Source organism: Peromyscus maniculatus, chromosome 15 (assembly GCF_049852395.1).
Source record: "Peromyscus maniculatus bairdii isolate BWxNUB_F1_BW_parent chromosome 15, HU_Pman_BW_mat_3.1, whole genome shotgun sequence".
Lineage (NCBI taxonomy): Eukaryota > Metazoa > Chordata > Mammalia > Rodentia > Cricetidae > Peromyscus > Peromyscus maniculatus.
The window spans coordinates 5,935,331-5,951,716 of NC_134866.1; the positions used below are offsets into that span (position 1 = coordinate 5,935,331).

Consider the following 16,386-nt stretch of genomic DNA (forward strand, 5'->3'; position numbering starts at 1 on the left):
TGAAGGTGCCTGGGATGCTGGGACAATGGGTTCCAGGAGTTCCTGTCACGCTTTGGCCCCAACAGTGGACCCAGGCAAAATATTTCCTTGAGATGAGATTTAATTTTTCTGCCATGCCTCTTAAAGATGTGAGTCCTCCCTTCGGGATGGGTCCCAGCTCATGGCTGAGTGATGACATCGTTCTGTGGTTCTAACCCTGTCTGGATGTCTTTGCTCTCTTTCAGGAGCCTGAGCGTCAGTATATGCACATAGGCACCATGGTGGAGTTTGCCTATGCCCTAGTGGGGAAGCTGGATGCCATCAATAAACACTCCTTCAACGACTTCAAACTGCGAGTGGGTATGTTGTGCAAAGTGATCTGAGCAACCACAAAGGCCCGGGATAAAGAACAAAGCTCCAGGAATCAGTGGGGATGCTGGTCCTGGTCAAGCTGAACACTCACAAATGTGTTAGCACAGTGAGGCTGGCTGCATATGGAAGGGTGTGGGGAGGCTATGAGGTTCAGAATCGCTTTTGTGTAGTTTGAGAAGAGACATTCCCTTTGGCTGAACTCAAGGTTTGTCAGGTGGAGTTGGAGCTGGATCTCAGTCCCCAGAGCTTCCAGCCAGCCAGATGAGGGTTTATCCAGCACAGCAATGTCATTGAATGGTACATCTTAGTACCAAGGGTGGTGGCATGGCCATGCAGTTCCAGCACTGAGTGTTAGATGCAGGAGGATTCAAGCATAAGGTTCAAGACCATCCTCAGCGGCTACATAGCAATTCAAGGACATGGGACTCTGTCTCAGGAAACACCCCCCCACACACAAAGTATACATGCTAGAATTACTGAAATCCAGTCGCGCATTCATAGGGTCACAGTCTTCAAGAACACAAAATGTGTGTCCCAGGTAGTTTTTCCAATTTTCTTCAATCTTGGGAAAATTTTTAGGAGTTAAAAAAAATCATAACTTCTAATTGACTGGGGAAAAAAAAATTCTTGGTTTCTGAAAGTTTTTTTTAACAAACTTTAAGTTGATATTTAGCATGTTCCATGATGACTTGCCTTTTCCCAAGTCTTACTTTTAAAAATCAGTGTTTGTATCCATTACCTTAGTACACAGCTGGCCCGTAATATATGCACAGCGTCTGCAGGAATCCATGATGTGTAAGAACTTCTTTGACAATTTTTTTTTTCTTGCTTTCTTGGCAACACATTTTGCTTCTTCCGTTAGTCCACAGACAAGCAGTTCTTGTGTCAAGATCCATCTGTGTGCTTTATAACTTTTCTTTGAATTTAGATTTCTACTTTTGGAGGGGGGATGGTATCTGGATATTTGAAGCTATTTTCTTCCTTCTCTGTACATGTGACCTGAATTTTAAAAACTCCTGATGGCGAATGAGACACTCGTCTTTACACATACTGTTCGCTGTCAGCATCTGAGCAGGCTGTCCCTTACACTGTGACACTTCTGTCTGGGTGAGCTTTTATCTAGACTCTGCAAACACTAGAGTCAGGGGCAAAGGGACCAGGACACTGTCCTGTCAGCCAACAGTCTATACCAAACATGTCTCTTGAACCCTAGGTCAAAGCCTTCTTTGTAGACGTTCTTGACAGCCTGGAAAATGATGTCCTCGAGCATTGATGCTACTGCCCTGTGGCTATAACAAAATCCCTGGATACTTTTATGAAGATATAAGGTTTCTGCAGCTCACAGTTTTGCAAGCTGATAGTGCAAGATCGGGGGCTACCCATCCATGTGGCCCATTGTGAGGGTCTCATGGTTACATCACAGCATGAGGCAATGACATCATGGTGGTTGTATATGTAAGAGAGATCACATGGCAAAACAGAAAGCCAGAGAGAGACTGGAGGATTGGGCTTACCCTTTGCAATAGCCCACACTCATGAGAGCTGAGTCTACCTGCATGGTGACATATTCACTAAGTCTGTCCTCTTGAAGGTCCCAACACCTTAACATCATCACCTCAACACCGAGCTTTCTACATGACAGAGTAACTTTTCCAAACATACATGAACAAAAATAACCCAGCCATGTGACATGGGAAACAGGATGATTCTGTGTCTCTCACAAGTGCTACATCCAGAGTGGTCTTAGTGGTGAAAAGGATAAGGTGGTGGATTAGAGACACCAAGAACTTTTCTGCATCTTCACAAATCTGGAAAAAAAAAAGCAGCAGGTTCATGGCTATAGCAAGATGTGGCTCACACAGGAAGGCCAGGAGGGCCACAGTAAACACTGGGAAGCTACAGACTAGGTGAAATCCATGGATAATGAACTTTGGGATCACAAAAGAACCAGCCAACCCCAACACAGAGCTTTGGGCACAATGGCCAGGAAGAGAGTGTCTTCCCCCTTGGAGCCTTGAGGAACAGAAGCAGAAGCTAGGGAAATGCACAGGAGCAGAAGCTGAGCGCCACAGAAACAGCATTAGACCACAGCCTTGCGTGCTGAGGTAAAGCACAGACGTCAGGCAGGACCTTGGTGTTTCCTGCGCTTGCTCACTGGTGTAGTGAAGCGAAGCCATCCTGGCCCATGCTTTGCAGCCAAGTATCTCCGTAGGCAGAGGAGAAGACCCTGCACTGTTATGTCTTCCAGCCACACAGGCCTTCCATCTTCCACTAGTAAATCTAGAAATCACCCAGTAAACTAGTGTGGACTGGTGAGGGGAGTGAGCATGTGATTTGAGACCAGATGGTGCAGGTTAGCGTTGGGAAAAGTAATTATTGGTCTAGATAGAAACTTTTTGAATTATTTTCAGCAGTGAATGACCTCCCTCAATGGGTATTTGTTGAATTCCTTCCTTTTGATTATTGGATAACTTCCATCTCTCCATTCAACATACACATCAACCCTATAGTCTCTTACCCTGAGTTCCACTCGCCTTTGAATCCCCCTTATCCATGTCCTGAGGCTCCCCTAACAGGTGTCCCTTGCCTAACTCAGCACAGAATACTATCAAATGGCAGTTCACAGCGGGAACACAGAATAAAATTACCACAAAAAACAATGGTTCCAACAAGAGCTAGATACACTATAGGTGTAGCTTCTTCTGCATGACGGGCCATAGAATCAAAATCCTAAACCATGCATACTTGTCTTGCACCAATTATAAATAACCTTTTGCTAGACATAACCAGTTCAGGCTTTGCCCATCCTCAAGAGCTGCTGTCCAAGCAGAAGTCCAAGCGGAAGAAACACTGGTAGGTGAGAGATAGTACCTCAGGTCAGATACTATCTGACCTGACTCCTGGATGCTCTGACCCTTGTGACAGAGACAGATGTATTGTTTGAGCTATAGAAGCAAGTTTTGTTGAATACACCATGAAAGCAAAGAGGAATTATTTCTCACCTCTTGTATCTGCAGGGTTTAATGGAATAGTATTCGGATTTTGTTTCTGAGCCTAGATTCCCACTGCAAAAATCTGTCACTAAAAATCCATCAGTAGGCAGGTCTGTAGTCGGAAATGACATCTTTCAGAAATGGTGAGGGTGTTGGATGCAGGAGCAAATGTAAGTGAGTGGTCATAGATTCCTAGCGGCTGTTCCACTGCTCTCCCCCACTCCACCCAAACACGTAAGGGTCTGTGTGTTTGAACTGAGTTTCCTAGCAAGAAGTCAGCGTATACCTGCAAGTGCACTGAGAAGATCGCAGGGCTCCTGTCAGTTACAGACATTGGTCTGCGTCTTGACCCACTGGCTTCTGATAGTAGGTGCCATGGGCATGGTCCACCCCTAGCCAAGACACACTCTGACCCCAATCAAGCAGTAGCCAGAGTTTATAGTTGCAGCTGATCAAAAAGGGACCACAGTAGAATCACTGTCACCTTCATTGCTAGTGGTGTCCAAGAATGCCTTATTATCTGGGGAAGTAATGCATAAAGCCCATATACTCCAAGATTCCCACAAGTCCTTTGTGCCTCAGCAAGGACTGGGCCAGCTGGATCAGAAAGAGAACACTATGAAATTCTCCACATCATTTGTGTTTTGTCTTCTTAGAGACTCAGTTAGAGGGGAGTCTTCCACTGAAGCAGAATGAAATTCCTCACTCTGATGAGCAAAGAAACAGAGGGTTTAGCTTCAACAGAACCAGAACCCAAATGGCTTAGAGGTTGGCCATTTGTGTCACTTCCTCGAATAGAACAACCTTAGCAGCCCCGCTCTCCTACAGTCTCAGAGTTCACAGAATCCCATCTACTTCTAAATGCCAGTATACATACATACATACATACATACATACATACATACATACATATATACATGTACATATATATATATATCCAGTTGTATATATTAAGCTCCAATAATTTTTTAAATCCCCAAATTTGAGTTCCAGAAGTAGTGCCAATGAAGAGAATCCATTGGCAAAGAGTATAGCAAAATAAATCACCGTCAAGAACATGTTCAGAAGCAAAGAGCCCATGTGGGTAAAAACCGCATGCATAGGAAACTTGTGGTAGAGACAAAAGAGATGAGTTGTTAGGGGCCCCAGAAGCCACACCTGGCTTGCACTCTGCCTTCTGCCTCTATGATGGCACCTGCCTCTGCTTCCTCACCCGCAAAACAGCAAGGATAGCGGCCTGACCCACCTGCTGGGGTTGCCATGACAGCTGGAGGAGAGTTTATGTGGGAAGCGCTAGGGGTATTTCCTGGAAGCGGCAGATACTGCATCAGCGTGGCTCTGGTGGCCACTGTGTTTATCGTGTTGGCAAAAGGGTGGTAAGGTACACTGAGTTCATCCACTCGGGATACACAGTCAAAATGTGAGTATTTGGAAATTAACATCAACTCTATTGGGCATGGTAGCTCACACCTTTAATACAAGAACTTGACAGGAGAATTTGAAATTTGAAGTCAGCCTGAACTACAAGACAAGATCCGGTCTCCAAAAGAAAACAAAAACAAGACAAAACTACATTAATTAGGAACTTTGGAAGAGTCTTGTGATGGCCTCTCACCTAAGATTGTTTTGAATCATCAAGAAAAACAATTTGTCATGATGCTTAGTTCTTTGTGGCATGCCCTCTTATAACAGAGGAGGGACAACATCATTGCAAACATGGATGGAGATCTGAAAGGAGCCCTAACGGACACAGGCACTGTAGCATCTTGAGATGGTGAAGGTGGAGCTGCTCTGAGCTCTGATGTGTAGAGTCCGTGGGCTTGGTTAAGATCTGTTTAATAATGATGTCTCAAGCATGATTTGGAAAGCTTTCTAACTTTAGGACACTTGCTGCAATCAGAATCCTGCTAACCTAGCTCTGACGTGTCACAGGTATCAATCATGGACCTGTAATAGCCGGTGTCATAGGCGCTCAGAAGCCACAATACGACATCTGGGGCAACACTGTCAACGTTGCCAGCAGGATGGACAGCACCGGAGTCCTGGACAAAATACAGGTAATCAGTCTCTTCTCAGCCACCCTTGGTTCTCTTGGGAACTGTCAATGAGTATAATAATCATAAATTAAAACAAAAATTTAGATAGATAAATTTTGAGTTCACTTAAACCCTATATAGGGAAAATGTTAGTTTTTGCATTAACTGTTAGGAATGACACCAACCAGATTCTTATGATGCGATGACTGTGGGCCTTACAAAGACTGTCCTCTGACCAGAGGTGACCTGCATGTCAGGGTGGTGGCGGCCCAGACCTCTGGGTGCCTGAGAGGTGCCTTCCTGAACTATTCTCTTTTCTGACCCTGTCACACACATGAAGACTTTGTAGGGAGGTCTGCAGCTCAAAGCTCAGGTAACCCTGACTTCCTGGAAGAGAGTGCAGAGTTAGAAACAATAAAGAAAGAAAGCTGAAGAATGGGAGGTGGGAAGAGGTGAGAGCAGGATTGACATGAAAGGACTGGATGAAACCAGCCTAGCATGGTATTCCAAGAGCTCTAAAGGACCCCAGATCTCTACAATCCACCCAAGGGAGAAGAAAGACAACATCTAGCAAATTAAAGGAACAACTGGAAAAAATAAAATCATTTCATGTTAATATTCCCGCTGCTCATTAAATCAATTTCAGCCGTGGTTAAAGTAACTCTAATTAGAAGAGCACTAATCATATTCTGGGGGCGGGGGAGTATAAATTGCTGGAAAGATAATGAGGGGGAAAAAACCTGTTATAGGAAATGTGATGAAATTTCTCCAGTTCTGTAGCTGAGCAGCAGTCAGTGTGGGGTGGAAGGACAACCCAGTCAAGACAGAGAGCACAAAAGATGGGTGGAGGCTTTCGAGAAGGCGGGCGTGTCGCCTAGAGCTGGCATTTTAGCTCATTCAGTTCCTGGCTCCGCTCATGTGCTGAGCTATGGCTGGAGTGGGGAACATGTTTGCCACCAAGCGCCCTCACACTGTGGAACAGCGTCGCTCGGGAGACAACAGGCACACAGTGGTCATCACAGCTCTGTGGTCCCGCGTATGACAGTATCATGAAAGAGGACATGTTTTGAACCATGATGACTTCGGCAGGATGGAAAGTGAGCAGACGTCAGAAAGGGAAGCTGATTCAAGGTCACATTCAAACACTGTTTGCGGGTGCTGATCCCAAGTCTGGTTCCTAAATGATTTTAACGTTGCCTCTGCAATGGAGGGCTGGGATGCTGCAATAGCTTCGGGCTCTAGGTGCTTTGGACCTGTACTTCCGCTTTCCCAAGCAACACCAGAAAGGTAAACATCATTTGAATGATGATATACAAAGGTTAAGAACTTTGTTCTACATTCTAGCCTTGTGTGGAGACCTTGGTCCCAAGTTACCCAAAAGAGACGGGAGGGGTTGTTAGTCCTTTGATGAGACCGTGGGCTCTTCCCTCTCAGGAGGCCCTCAGAGCAGATGCTTGCAGCCACTTGCAGAGAGCGTGCTGGTGCTGGCCTGCCTGATCTGCCACACACCTTCCACGCCTCCTTTTCTTTATCCCCACACTGGCTGCTGGCCTTTGTGAAAGGGGGCAACGCCCACAAGACAGAGGCAGTGGAGAAAAGATATGGATTCACTGAGGGGAGAGAAGGAAAAGCAGGTGTGGGCATGGATAGAGAGTGGCCCACGGAGGAGGAAGACAGTCCTTCCCACAGAGGAGGAAGACAGTCCTTCCCACGGAGGAGGAAGACAGTCCTTCCCACAGAGGAGGAAGACAGTCCTTCCCACGGAGGAGGAAGACAGTCCTTCCCACGGAGGAGGAAGACAGTCCTTCCCACGGAGGAGGAAGACAGTCCTTCCCACGGAGGAGGAAGACAGTCCTTCCCACGGAGGAGGAAGACAGTCCTTCCCACGGAGGAGGAAGACAGTCCTTTGTCGTTTTTGGAAGAAAATTAATGGCACAGGCCTGCGCAGAAGGGAACCCAGGGGGCTGCTGTCCATTCTAGTATTTGAAATAAGGGAGCTCTAAGAAACAGTGGAATACAACAAAGGAAGACAAGGCTGCCTCTCTCTATATTTTTATTTTTTAAATATATACGTGTGAATATGTGGGATGGGGGCAGGGCAATGTGGATATGACCTCGTAAGTGAAAGTGCCGGCAGAGGCCAGAGATGCCTGATTCCCCTGCACCTGGAGTTACAGGTGATTGTGAGCCACGTGGTGGGGATGCCGGGAATCAAAGCTCTGTTCTGTAAGAGCAGCATGTGCTGTTAACCGTGGAGCGATCTCTTCAGCCCTGGCATTATGTTTTTAACCTACATCCTTTTACACCTTCACACAATGCCTGTAGAATGGGAAGCATGTTCCCAAGGTTTAGATGCAGGTTTGAATGTATTTATAGCAAAATTACAGTTAGTTTTGTGCCACAATAGGGAAATTTTGTTTAAATTGTACATGGAGAATATCTTCTTTATTCCCATCATCAACCCCGTGTCCAGATCACTTAGTGTCTTTTGATTAATCTATAGTACAGTTTTATGTATTTTATACTAGAGAAAGCCCCTCTGAAGCCTTCCATCACAGTAGAAAGTCACACCACAATTACTGTTTGTCCCTCACAGAGAGATGAGAGATTTCCTCAAGAGTTAGGACACCTACACCTTATGGTTCTTACTTGCCTTCTTCAGAATTTGTTTCACTACTAGAGATTAGTGAGAGCCTTCTGTCTTCAAATGATCCAAGTAGTGAGCTGATCACCAGTCCTCAGAATGCATATGCCTGCTCAAGCATAGTGTTCAGCATCTGAGATGAGGTGCTAAGCTCCCTGGCTGACAAAGAAGTGTGTACTGTGTGTCTGTGTGTTTGCATGTGTGTGTGTGCGTGTGTTCTTGTGCATGTGTGCTTCTGTGTATGTGCATGCATGTATATTTGTGCATGTTTGCATCTGCTTGTGTGCTTGCATATGTATGCATTCACATGTGTTTTAAATGTGCGTGTGTGTGCATACATGTTCATATGGGCTTGCATGTATGTGTATATGTGTGTCTAACATGAGTCTGTGTGTGTGTGTGTGCTTGCATGTATGTGCATCTGTGTTTTTGATGAGTGTATGTCCATACATGAGCATATTTTTGTTCAGCTTCCTCTACCTCATTCTCAAAACTGAGCGATCTCACATCTCATTCCAGCTATGTCTTGTTATGAAGGGTAATTCCAGCTACACGGCAAATTTGCATGAAAATCACTAGACGTACATAGTAGGCATTTTCATGTTTGTCCCTTGGAAGATTTGATAACTCCCTGTGCTGTGTGTCTCAGCTGGGATAAGGTCCTCAAATGACCCTGCCTGCTAGAATTTTATAGTGTTGCCTTGCATGTGCAAAGCCCTAGATTTGAACTCAGCACTTCCAGAAAAGGAAGAAAAACATTCTTCTGTCATCAAGAAGAGGGTTTTCATTCACCCTGTTCTCACTCGCCTGCCTGGCATAGCATTCTGTCCTGTTCAGCCCAACCTGAGTCTGTTTCCATGGCCATTCTGAAGGATAGCTTTGACTTTGGTGTGTAATAAATGGAGCAAATACTGCATTTCAGGGCTCCCCTCCTTTCCCTTTCAATCAGTCGGACGCTAGTTCTTGTCAATTGAGCAACAGTCCAATGGAGAGAAGGCAGAGGTGAAGAAGGGAGGTGATGAGATGACAAAACCAAGTCCTCCAGCTGGTCACGGCCAGAGCAACAGAGGAGGCAGCTGGCCACGCTCACAAGATCCAAGTCGTGTCACACCCCCTCTTCCTGAGAGGCTGAGACTGGCTCCTCTGATGGACGCTGGGGCTGGTCACCAAGAGAGCCGTGGTCCAATATCTGAGCAGCAGAGTCCAGCTATCCGTCCATAGCACCAAGGCTTCTAGTGCTTTCTGCATGAGTGCTGTTAGCCAATGCCAAGGGATGCCAGCAATCTTGGACAACATGGGGCTTCCTTTTAGGCGAAGAAGGAACACCACGCCCCTACCAAGGACACCTTTCCCACTTCTGGAAAACCTGTGTTCTCTCTCCATTCCCGGGATGTTCAGAACTGGGTGGTTTTTTAAAATATGCTTTGCTAGTCTCCTGGAAATTTTAAAGTCCTCGGTGTAGACCTCAAGAGCAATAGGCTGTAAGTCCCCACCTGTATCAGGAATCTTAACAGTTCTTATTAATAAAATCAAACCCGAGGCCAGTTATTGGGGTGAATGCTGGTAGATCAGAGAGACAGAACAGGCCACAGCTTCCTCACCTTGCCAATTCCTCAGCTGGTCCTGTTTCCTCAGACTGGAAGCCTCTGAGTTCTCATCCAGAATGAATCTCAGCTGAACTGTGCTGCTCCAAAGCCTGAAAGCTTAACCAGCCACATGCTTAACCAGCCAAATGCTTCTAGTTTCTGGTCCTCACGCCTTATATACCTTTCTGCTTTCTACCACCACTCCCTGGGATTAAAGGCTCGCTTTCTGGGATTAAAGGTGTGATGAGTCACCAAACCTGTCTGTATCCTTGAACACATGGATTTCTGCCTGTGGAATGCTAGGATTAAAGGCGTGTGCTACCACTGCCTAACCTCTATGTTTAATATTGTGGTTGCTCTGTCTCTGACCCCAGATAAGTTTATTAGCATGCACAATATTTGGGGGAACACAATACCACACCCACCAGTCACTGTGGACATGTCAGTGTCCTGTGTGACTGCAGGGCTTTGGTACTAACACTCCATGTGGTCCAGTACATCTCCACAGACTGACTGAGGAGGAACTCGAGCAGGTCCCTGTAGAAACAGAGAAAGTTTGCAGCCTGCTGCTTGTGCTGACTCAGAAACTGATGTGAGTGCCAGGCAGGCTTCCTTCTGGGGATGCAGCTTGCTCTCATCCAAAAGCCGCTCCTCTCTACTTAGGTTCCGAATGCGACAGAGAGGAATGTTATGATTGAAATTTTCATACATTATTCCCTTCCAGTTTCACATTCTCTTCTTTTTTAAAAACCCATGGAATCCAGTCATGCTGCTAATGTGTGCATGAGTGCATGATCACCTACTGGAGCACAGGTGACCTCTCCTGGGCCATACACCTACAGGAATCTGACTCTCCCCCTCCTGGGCCATACACCTACAGGAATTTGACTCTCCCCTCTCCCGGGCCATACATCTACAGGAATCTGACTCTCCCCTCTCCCAGGCCATACACCTAAAGGAATTTGACTCTTCCCTCTCCGGGGCCATACACCTACAGGAATTTGACTCTCCCCTCTCCGGGGCCATACACCTAAAGGAATCTGACTCTCCCTCCCCTGGCAGCCTCAGTTGCCAATATCTCCTCAGCTAAGGGGTGGAACACACACCCTGTTTCCCTTCTCCATTCTGGAATGTTGGGTGCCTTGATCCCGTGCATGTCCCATACACGAAGACACAGCACCCCTACATTCGTATGTGCAGCTGCCCCCTCGTGTCCAGAGAACACTGTCTTGCTGCACTCATCTACTGCCCCTGGCCAGTGTGGTCTTTCCCTCTACTCCTCTGTGGTGATCCCTGAGCCTTGGGGCAGGAGGTATGTATGATACAGAGATGCCATATAGAGCCGAGCAGTTCACGGTCTTAACCTCTGCATGTCTCCCAGGTGCAAGTCTCTGTGTTAATTGTAGTCTACTTAAAAAAGAAACTTCTGTGATGAAGGTTGAGAGAGGCATTAATTTATTGGCAGAATGATAAAAACTTGGGGAGCAATTTATACTACTTCCATTTAGCAGAACGATAGTATTAGGTCTCCCCTGGATCTATGACCTAGTCAACCACGGGTATTTGGCACAATTTAATGGTACCACATGTGAATTCTGCCTTGTGGTTCATGTATGAGTAGGCATGCCTTGCCAGGTCAGTCATTGTAGATTGCACTGTTCATTTCTTAGTAAGATTGCTGATTGGTTTTTCTCCACTAGCATCATGCCTAGCTAACCCATAGGGATGAGGTTTCCAGGTCTGGATGAAGTTCTGGACGATAACTAAGAGCAATGACAACGGCCTGTAATGTTTTTCTACAGGGCCCCACTGACCACCAACTCAAAAAGACATGACCCTACCTGGCATCAGGCCTTTAGCTGATAGTCCACAGTGTCTGGGAGAAGTATTGTCACCTCCCCCCATCATTACAGAGTAACTCCATTTAAACTCCAAAGGACGTATACGCTTTAGGAGGAGTCTACAGTAGTGTGTCTCCATATGGTTTTTCCAGAGTGTTTCGTGTTAGTTACCCCTCCCTCATACCCATAGGTGTCTTAACTTTGGATATTACTTAGCAGTTTAGGCTCTTTCCACTTTTTTTTTTCACACCAGCAGTAAATTAAACATTATTGACTTCAACGTTTTCTGGTAGATTTCTTTTTCTATTAATTTTTCAGGAATGGAATTCTTGAGGCAGGAAACAGGAATGCTCTTTGACTCTATTTGAAGTGGGTTGCACTGACTGGGGGAATAATCCCTTTATGTCTGTTCCTGTGGCCTCCAGGTGACCGAGGAGACAAGCCTCATCCTGCAGACACTCGGCTACACGTGCACGTGTCGGGGCATCATCAATGTGAAGGGAAAGGGGGACCTGAAGACGTACTTTGTAAACACGGAGATGTCAAGGTCCCTTTCTCAGAGCAACCTGGCATCCTGAGAAGCTATCCCTTCCCGGCAAGAAGAGCGTACTTGCGGGAAGGTACCACGCACTTTCCGGCTACAGCCTTTGTCCCTCGTTTTGATGTACGTGCCCTGTCCCACCCTCCGGAGCCCTTGCAGACTAGTTCCTGTGACCCAGTGGCACACTGTTTGGTGTCTGCGTGCGCCCGGATCGTCCTGCCACTCGCACTGTGCATACTCCTAAGCAAGAGGAGGAGAGAACGTGTCCTAGAAAGAGAGCATTCAAAGAAGCGAGGAGGAGAGAGGTGAAATGAACACAAATTCTTAAGGCAATAAAACTGGGGGGTGTATATTATCTTCTGGTGCATGTTCTTCTCTGAAAAAAAATATGGTAGGCTCGTAACTGCATCCCTAGTCTGATATTCAAACACACAGTATTTGTGAATAAGTTGACCCTGTCACCCACCATGGAGTCTGTGCTCACCCACCCACATGTCTTGTTGCCAGTGGTCATCCGTGGGCCTCAGCTAGGACTCACGGCTCTTGTCGCCTTGCTCTGTTGTCTTGTGGCAGCGGCACATTGCCATGCATCACCAGAATTAGTCCTCACAGCCTAGGACCAGTTTTGTACCAAACTCGTCTGATGTTTTGATGCCATTTGTCTTTTGTAAGGTTAATTCATTAAAGTTTTATGTACTTTGGTTTATAGTGCCGCATCTTTTCTTTTCTTTCTTTTTTTTATCCTCCTGTGATATGGTCCAGAATGAAAGTTTGTTTTCCATCTCTCGCCCTTTTCAGAAACAGCCTAGATGGTAGGACTGAGATATACCCTGTGTGATGGAGACAGGGACAAAGTTTGTGATGCAGGAAATAGTGAAGTGGTTATCTGGGAGGAAAGAATCTGTGCCCAGCCTCTCTTGATGGTCTGGTTTTAATTTTGCTCTCTTTCGAGAACCATTTAAACAGTAAAAGGTCAGTACAGGCCTCGGAGCCCTTTGTGCCTGCTGGACCCTCGTGGAGGGCAGTACCTGGGCCCTCGTGGAGGGCAGTACCTGGACCCTCGTGGAGGGCAGTACCTGGACCCTCATGGAGGGCAGTACCTGGGCCCTCGTGGAGGGCAGTACCTGGACCCTCGTGGAGGGCAGTACCTGGGCCCTCGTGGAGGGCAGTACCTGGGCCCTCGTGGAGGGCAGTACCTGGGCCCTCGTGGAGGGCAGTACCTGGGCCCTCGTGGAGGGCAGTACCTGGGCCCTCCACAAGGGTCCAGCAGTACCTGGCCAGGGCTTGCAGAGTCAAGCAGCAGCAGTATTGGGAACCAGCTGTGTAAATCAGGCGCCACGACAGCCTGAACTAGACGAGGGGCTTTGCTGAGCTTACAGGCTGCCTGTTATGTCTGAGGAAGCTTAAGAAGACATGGACATAACTCTGAAGTTGCTTGGGCTTGGCTATTTTTTCTTTTAACAAAAAAAAAAATCATACTTTGTCAAATGATGAAAAAGAGAGCCATTGTGCATTTAAAAAAAATGTTTAAAAGAATTTTAAAAAAACTGCAAATAACAGGCTGGTTGAGCAAACTTGGGTCGCCTCCTTTAGTTCAGAGCGGGTGTCTGGAGGGGGCAGAGGCCACACAGGCTACCAGGAACCAGTTGATTAGTGGACACCCAGACGTGAAGCGCAAACAAACCTCCAGTTCGACTCCTGGCTCTGATTTTTACTAGCTGCATGCCTGGGAGCGCATCTCTTAATTCCTCTTAGGAGTATTTTCCTCCTTGCAAGCTCATGGGATCCGGTTGTGATTAAATGAGCTAATGACTGTGAGCGAGCTTGGCAGTACCCGGCGTGCTCCCGCCAGCGTGTTCACAGCACGCACAGGGCTGCCGTGCCAGGACCGCGACCCAGAACTCTCCTTCCCCACACAAGTGTGAATACAGCCTGGCCGGCCTTTCAATTTTCTGCCTCAGTCAGGCATCTTGGGATCCCGTAATCACACGCGGCGTTGGTTTCACTACAGGTAAAGCTCCGAATGGTACTTGAAGGGAGACGTGATGTTGGGGCATTCCTCTTCCCTCTAACCAAAACTTAGGCTGGCATGCCGGAGGTGCCGGTGAGTTCAGCCATCCGCAGAAGTGTGTGTTGTGTCTTCGCTCCTTTGCGTCTCGGACCCCAGGCTGTTCTAGGCCACCATGCCTGAGTAAACAGCCACTTGTGTGATTCATCAAGTTTCCTTAAACACCACCACCCCAGAGACAGTGGACAGGGCATTGTGGAGAAAAGAACCTGGGAGGGTAGAAGCCAGAGCTAAGAGACCTGTTTAAAGCATCAATAAAATTTTGACAGCAGCCGAGGTCATTGTCAACGTGTGCCCTGCACAGCTCTGGGCTCACCCTGGCCTCTCAGGGTGGGATCTCCGCCAGCATACTCTCAACCCAAACCTGAACCGCTGAAGAACAATTCTGGCCCAGCCCACATTTACAAATTCCCCAGTGACTTCCTTCCACGTGTGGTATTAAAACACTTCCCAGGTGATTCGGATCACCTTCCCAATTCGAGACTCCCTCCATTTCAATTAGAAATGTGGAGATAGGTGCAGACACACGCAGCCTGTGGCTCTCAGTCTGAAGGCTGCTCCGTGGCCACAGCACCGCTCTGAGGTGGGAAAACTGCCTGTTTCATCAAATCGGAAGCAGCCAGTCCTGATGCGAGCTTCTTGACCGCTGAGAAACAAGAATATCCTTAGAACCATGCAAATCAGAGGGATTACAGAGACCAGCACCGGCCATGTGAAGCCCTTTCTCAAGCACCACCCACACCCCTCACCTTTTAGTCCTATGGGAAGCCTAGTTCCTAACTCTTGCGCTTTAATGTGGCTGGCTGGAGATGGCTGAGGTGTGCTGTCAGCCAATCCCCCGGTGTTCTCTTTGCCTCCGTAACGAGCTGCTGGAAGGCAGCAGCCATCACATCTCCTCTGCCTTCCTTTGCTTCTTCATCCACACACACATGCAGGAACCAACCTCCGACAGCGGTAGGGATTTGATAAGTGGAAGCATGTTCTATTAACATGGGTGTGTACTCTCCAGGCTAGAGACATGGCTCAGCGGTTGACACCACTCGCTGCTCGTGTCGAGCCCCCGAGTTCATTTCCCAGCATCCATGTCTGGTGCTCACAGCTGCCTGTAAGTCCAGCTTCAGGAGATGTGACCTTCTCTTCTGTCCTCAGCAGCCCCTAGATACTGCGCACACCATTCACATACACACATGCTCATAATTTAAAAGAAATTTAAAAAAAAATGTCTTCCCTGAAAATGTCTGTAACTGGCTGTAATGGTAAGTTTCTCAGGTCCCACCCGGCCCGGCAGTCCTGTAGCCACTTATAATCATTCAGAGGCTTAATATTACTTATAAACTGTGTGTATGGCTTTATGGCAGGCTTCCTGCTAGCCAGCTCTTTGCTTCTCTTTGGGCAATGGCTGGGCATCTCTCCCTATTCTCCTTTCTTCTCTCCATATCTCTGCTTGGATTTCCTGCCTGCTTCCCAGCTGCCTTGCCATAAACCAAAACAGCTTTATTTATTAGCCAATTAGCAACACATATTCAAAGCATACAGAAAGACACCCCACAGCAACTGGTACTCCTGTATTGGCTCTAAATGTTGGAAGCCAACAGAAATCCATTTAATTTCCCTTTAGTACTACCTACTAAATGTGAGACCTTTTGAAACCTTGATTGATTCCATCCCTTTTTAAAAGCAAGCAGCATGCTGGGTGGAGTTATGCACACCTTTGACCCCAGCACTTGAGAGAGGGAGGCTGGTGAATCAGAAGCTCAAAGCCACCCTCATCTACACTATGAATTTGAGGCCAACCTGAGCCCTACAAGACCCTGTCTCCAATTCTCGAAAGAAAGGAAGGAAAGAAGGAAGGAAGGACAGACAAAAGAAAAGAAAGCAAGGAATAGGTTAAGGGTGTAGGATCCACTCTGAAGTAATGAAAATAACTTAGTTTGACATTGATTTATCTCATCTACTTACAGATTTTAGTTATAAGAATGAATGAGTAAAAGATAATTTACACAAACTTCTATAATCCAGATTTTTTCATGTGTTTTTATATTATTAGAAATGCGTTATAGTGTACCCAAGAACACCTCACATACACTATTGTGGTTTATTTGGGAGGAAAAGAGCAGCAACACTAAAAGAATTTCAGAAGAAATTTATTATTTAGGAGTTACCCAGCCTTGAAACTGCCAGCAATCCAGGATCCTGTGTCCTTAGAGAAATCACCTTGCAAATTCAAAACAATGAAACTAGCGATTGAGTACCAAAATTAATTAGATCACCTGCCCACTAACGCTCAACTGTGGGAACCATGCTTAGATGAGAGATGACCTCTTCC

The 16,386-nt window shown here is 46.7% G+C and overlaps 1 protein-coding gene across 2 annotated transcripts in view; it reads left to right on the forward strand.

Moving 5' to 3' along the window:
• The window catches only part of Adcy2 (adenylate cyclase 2), a 378,086-nt gene extending 365,388 nt beyond the window's left edge, over positions 1 to 12,698 (forward strand). Inside the window, exons 22-24 of one of the 2 annotated variants that reach the window (XM_042261355.2) lie at positions 225 to 339; positions 5,277 to 5,401; positions 11,877 to 12,347. In XM_042261355.2, the coding sequence (XP_042117289.2) occupies positions 225 to 339; positions 5,277 to 5,401; positions 11,877 to 12,029 (393 nt within the window). In that variant the 3' untranslated portion in view covers positions 12,030 to 12,347. Of the gene's footprint in view, positions 1 to 224; positions 340 to 5,276; positions 5,402 to 11,876 lie in introns of both variants that reach the window. The other variant, XM_006993012.4, reaches the window with a different exon arrangement.
• The last annotated feature ends 3,688 nt before the right edge of the window (positions 12,699 to 16,386 follow it).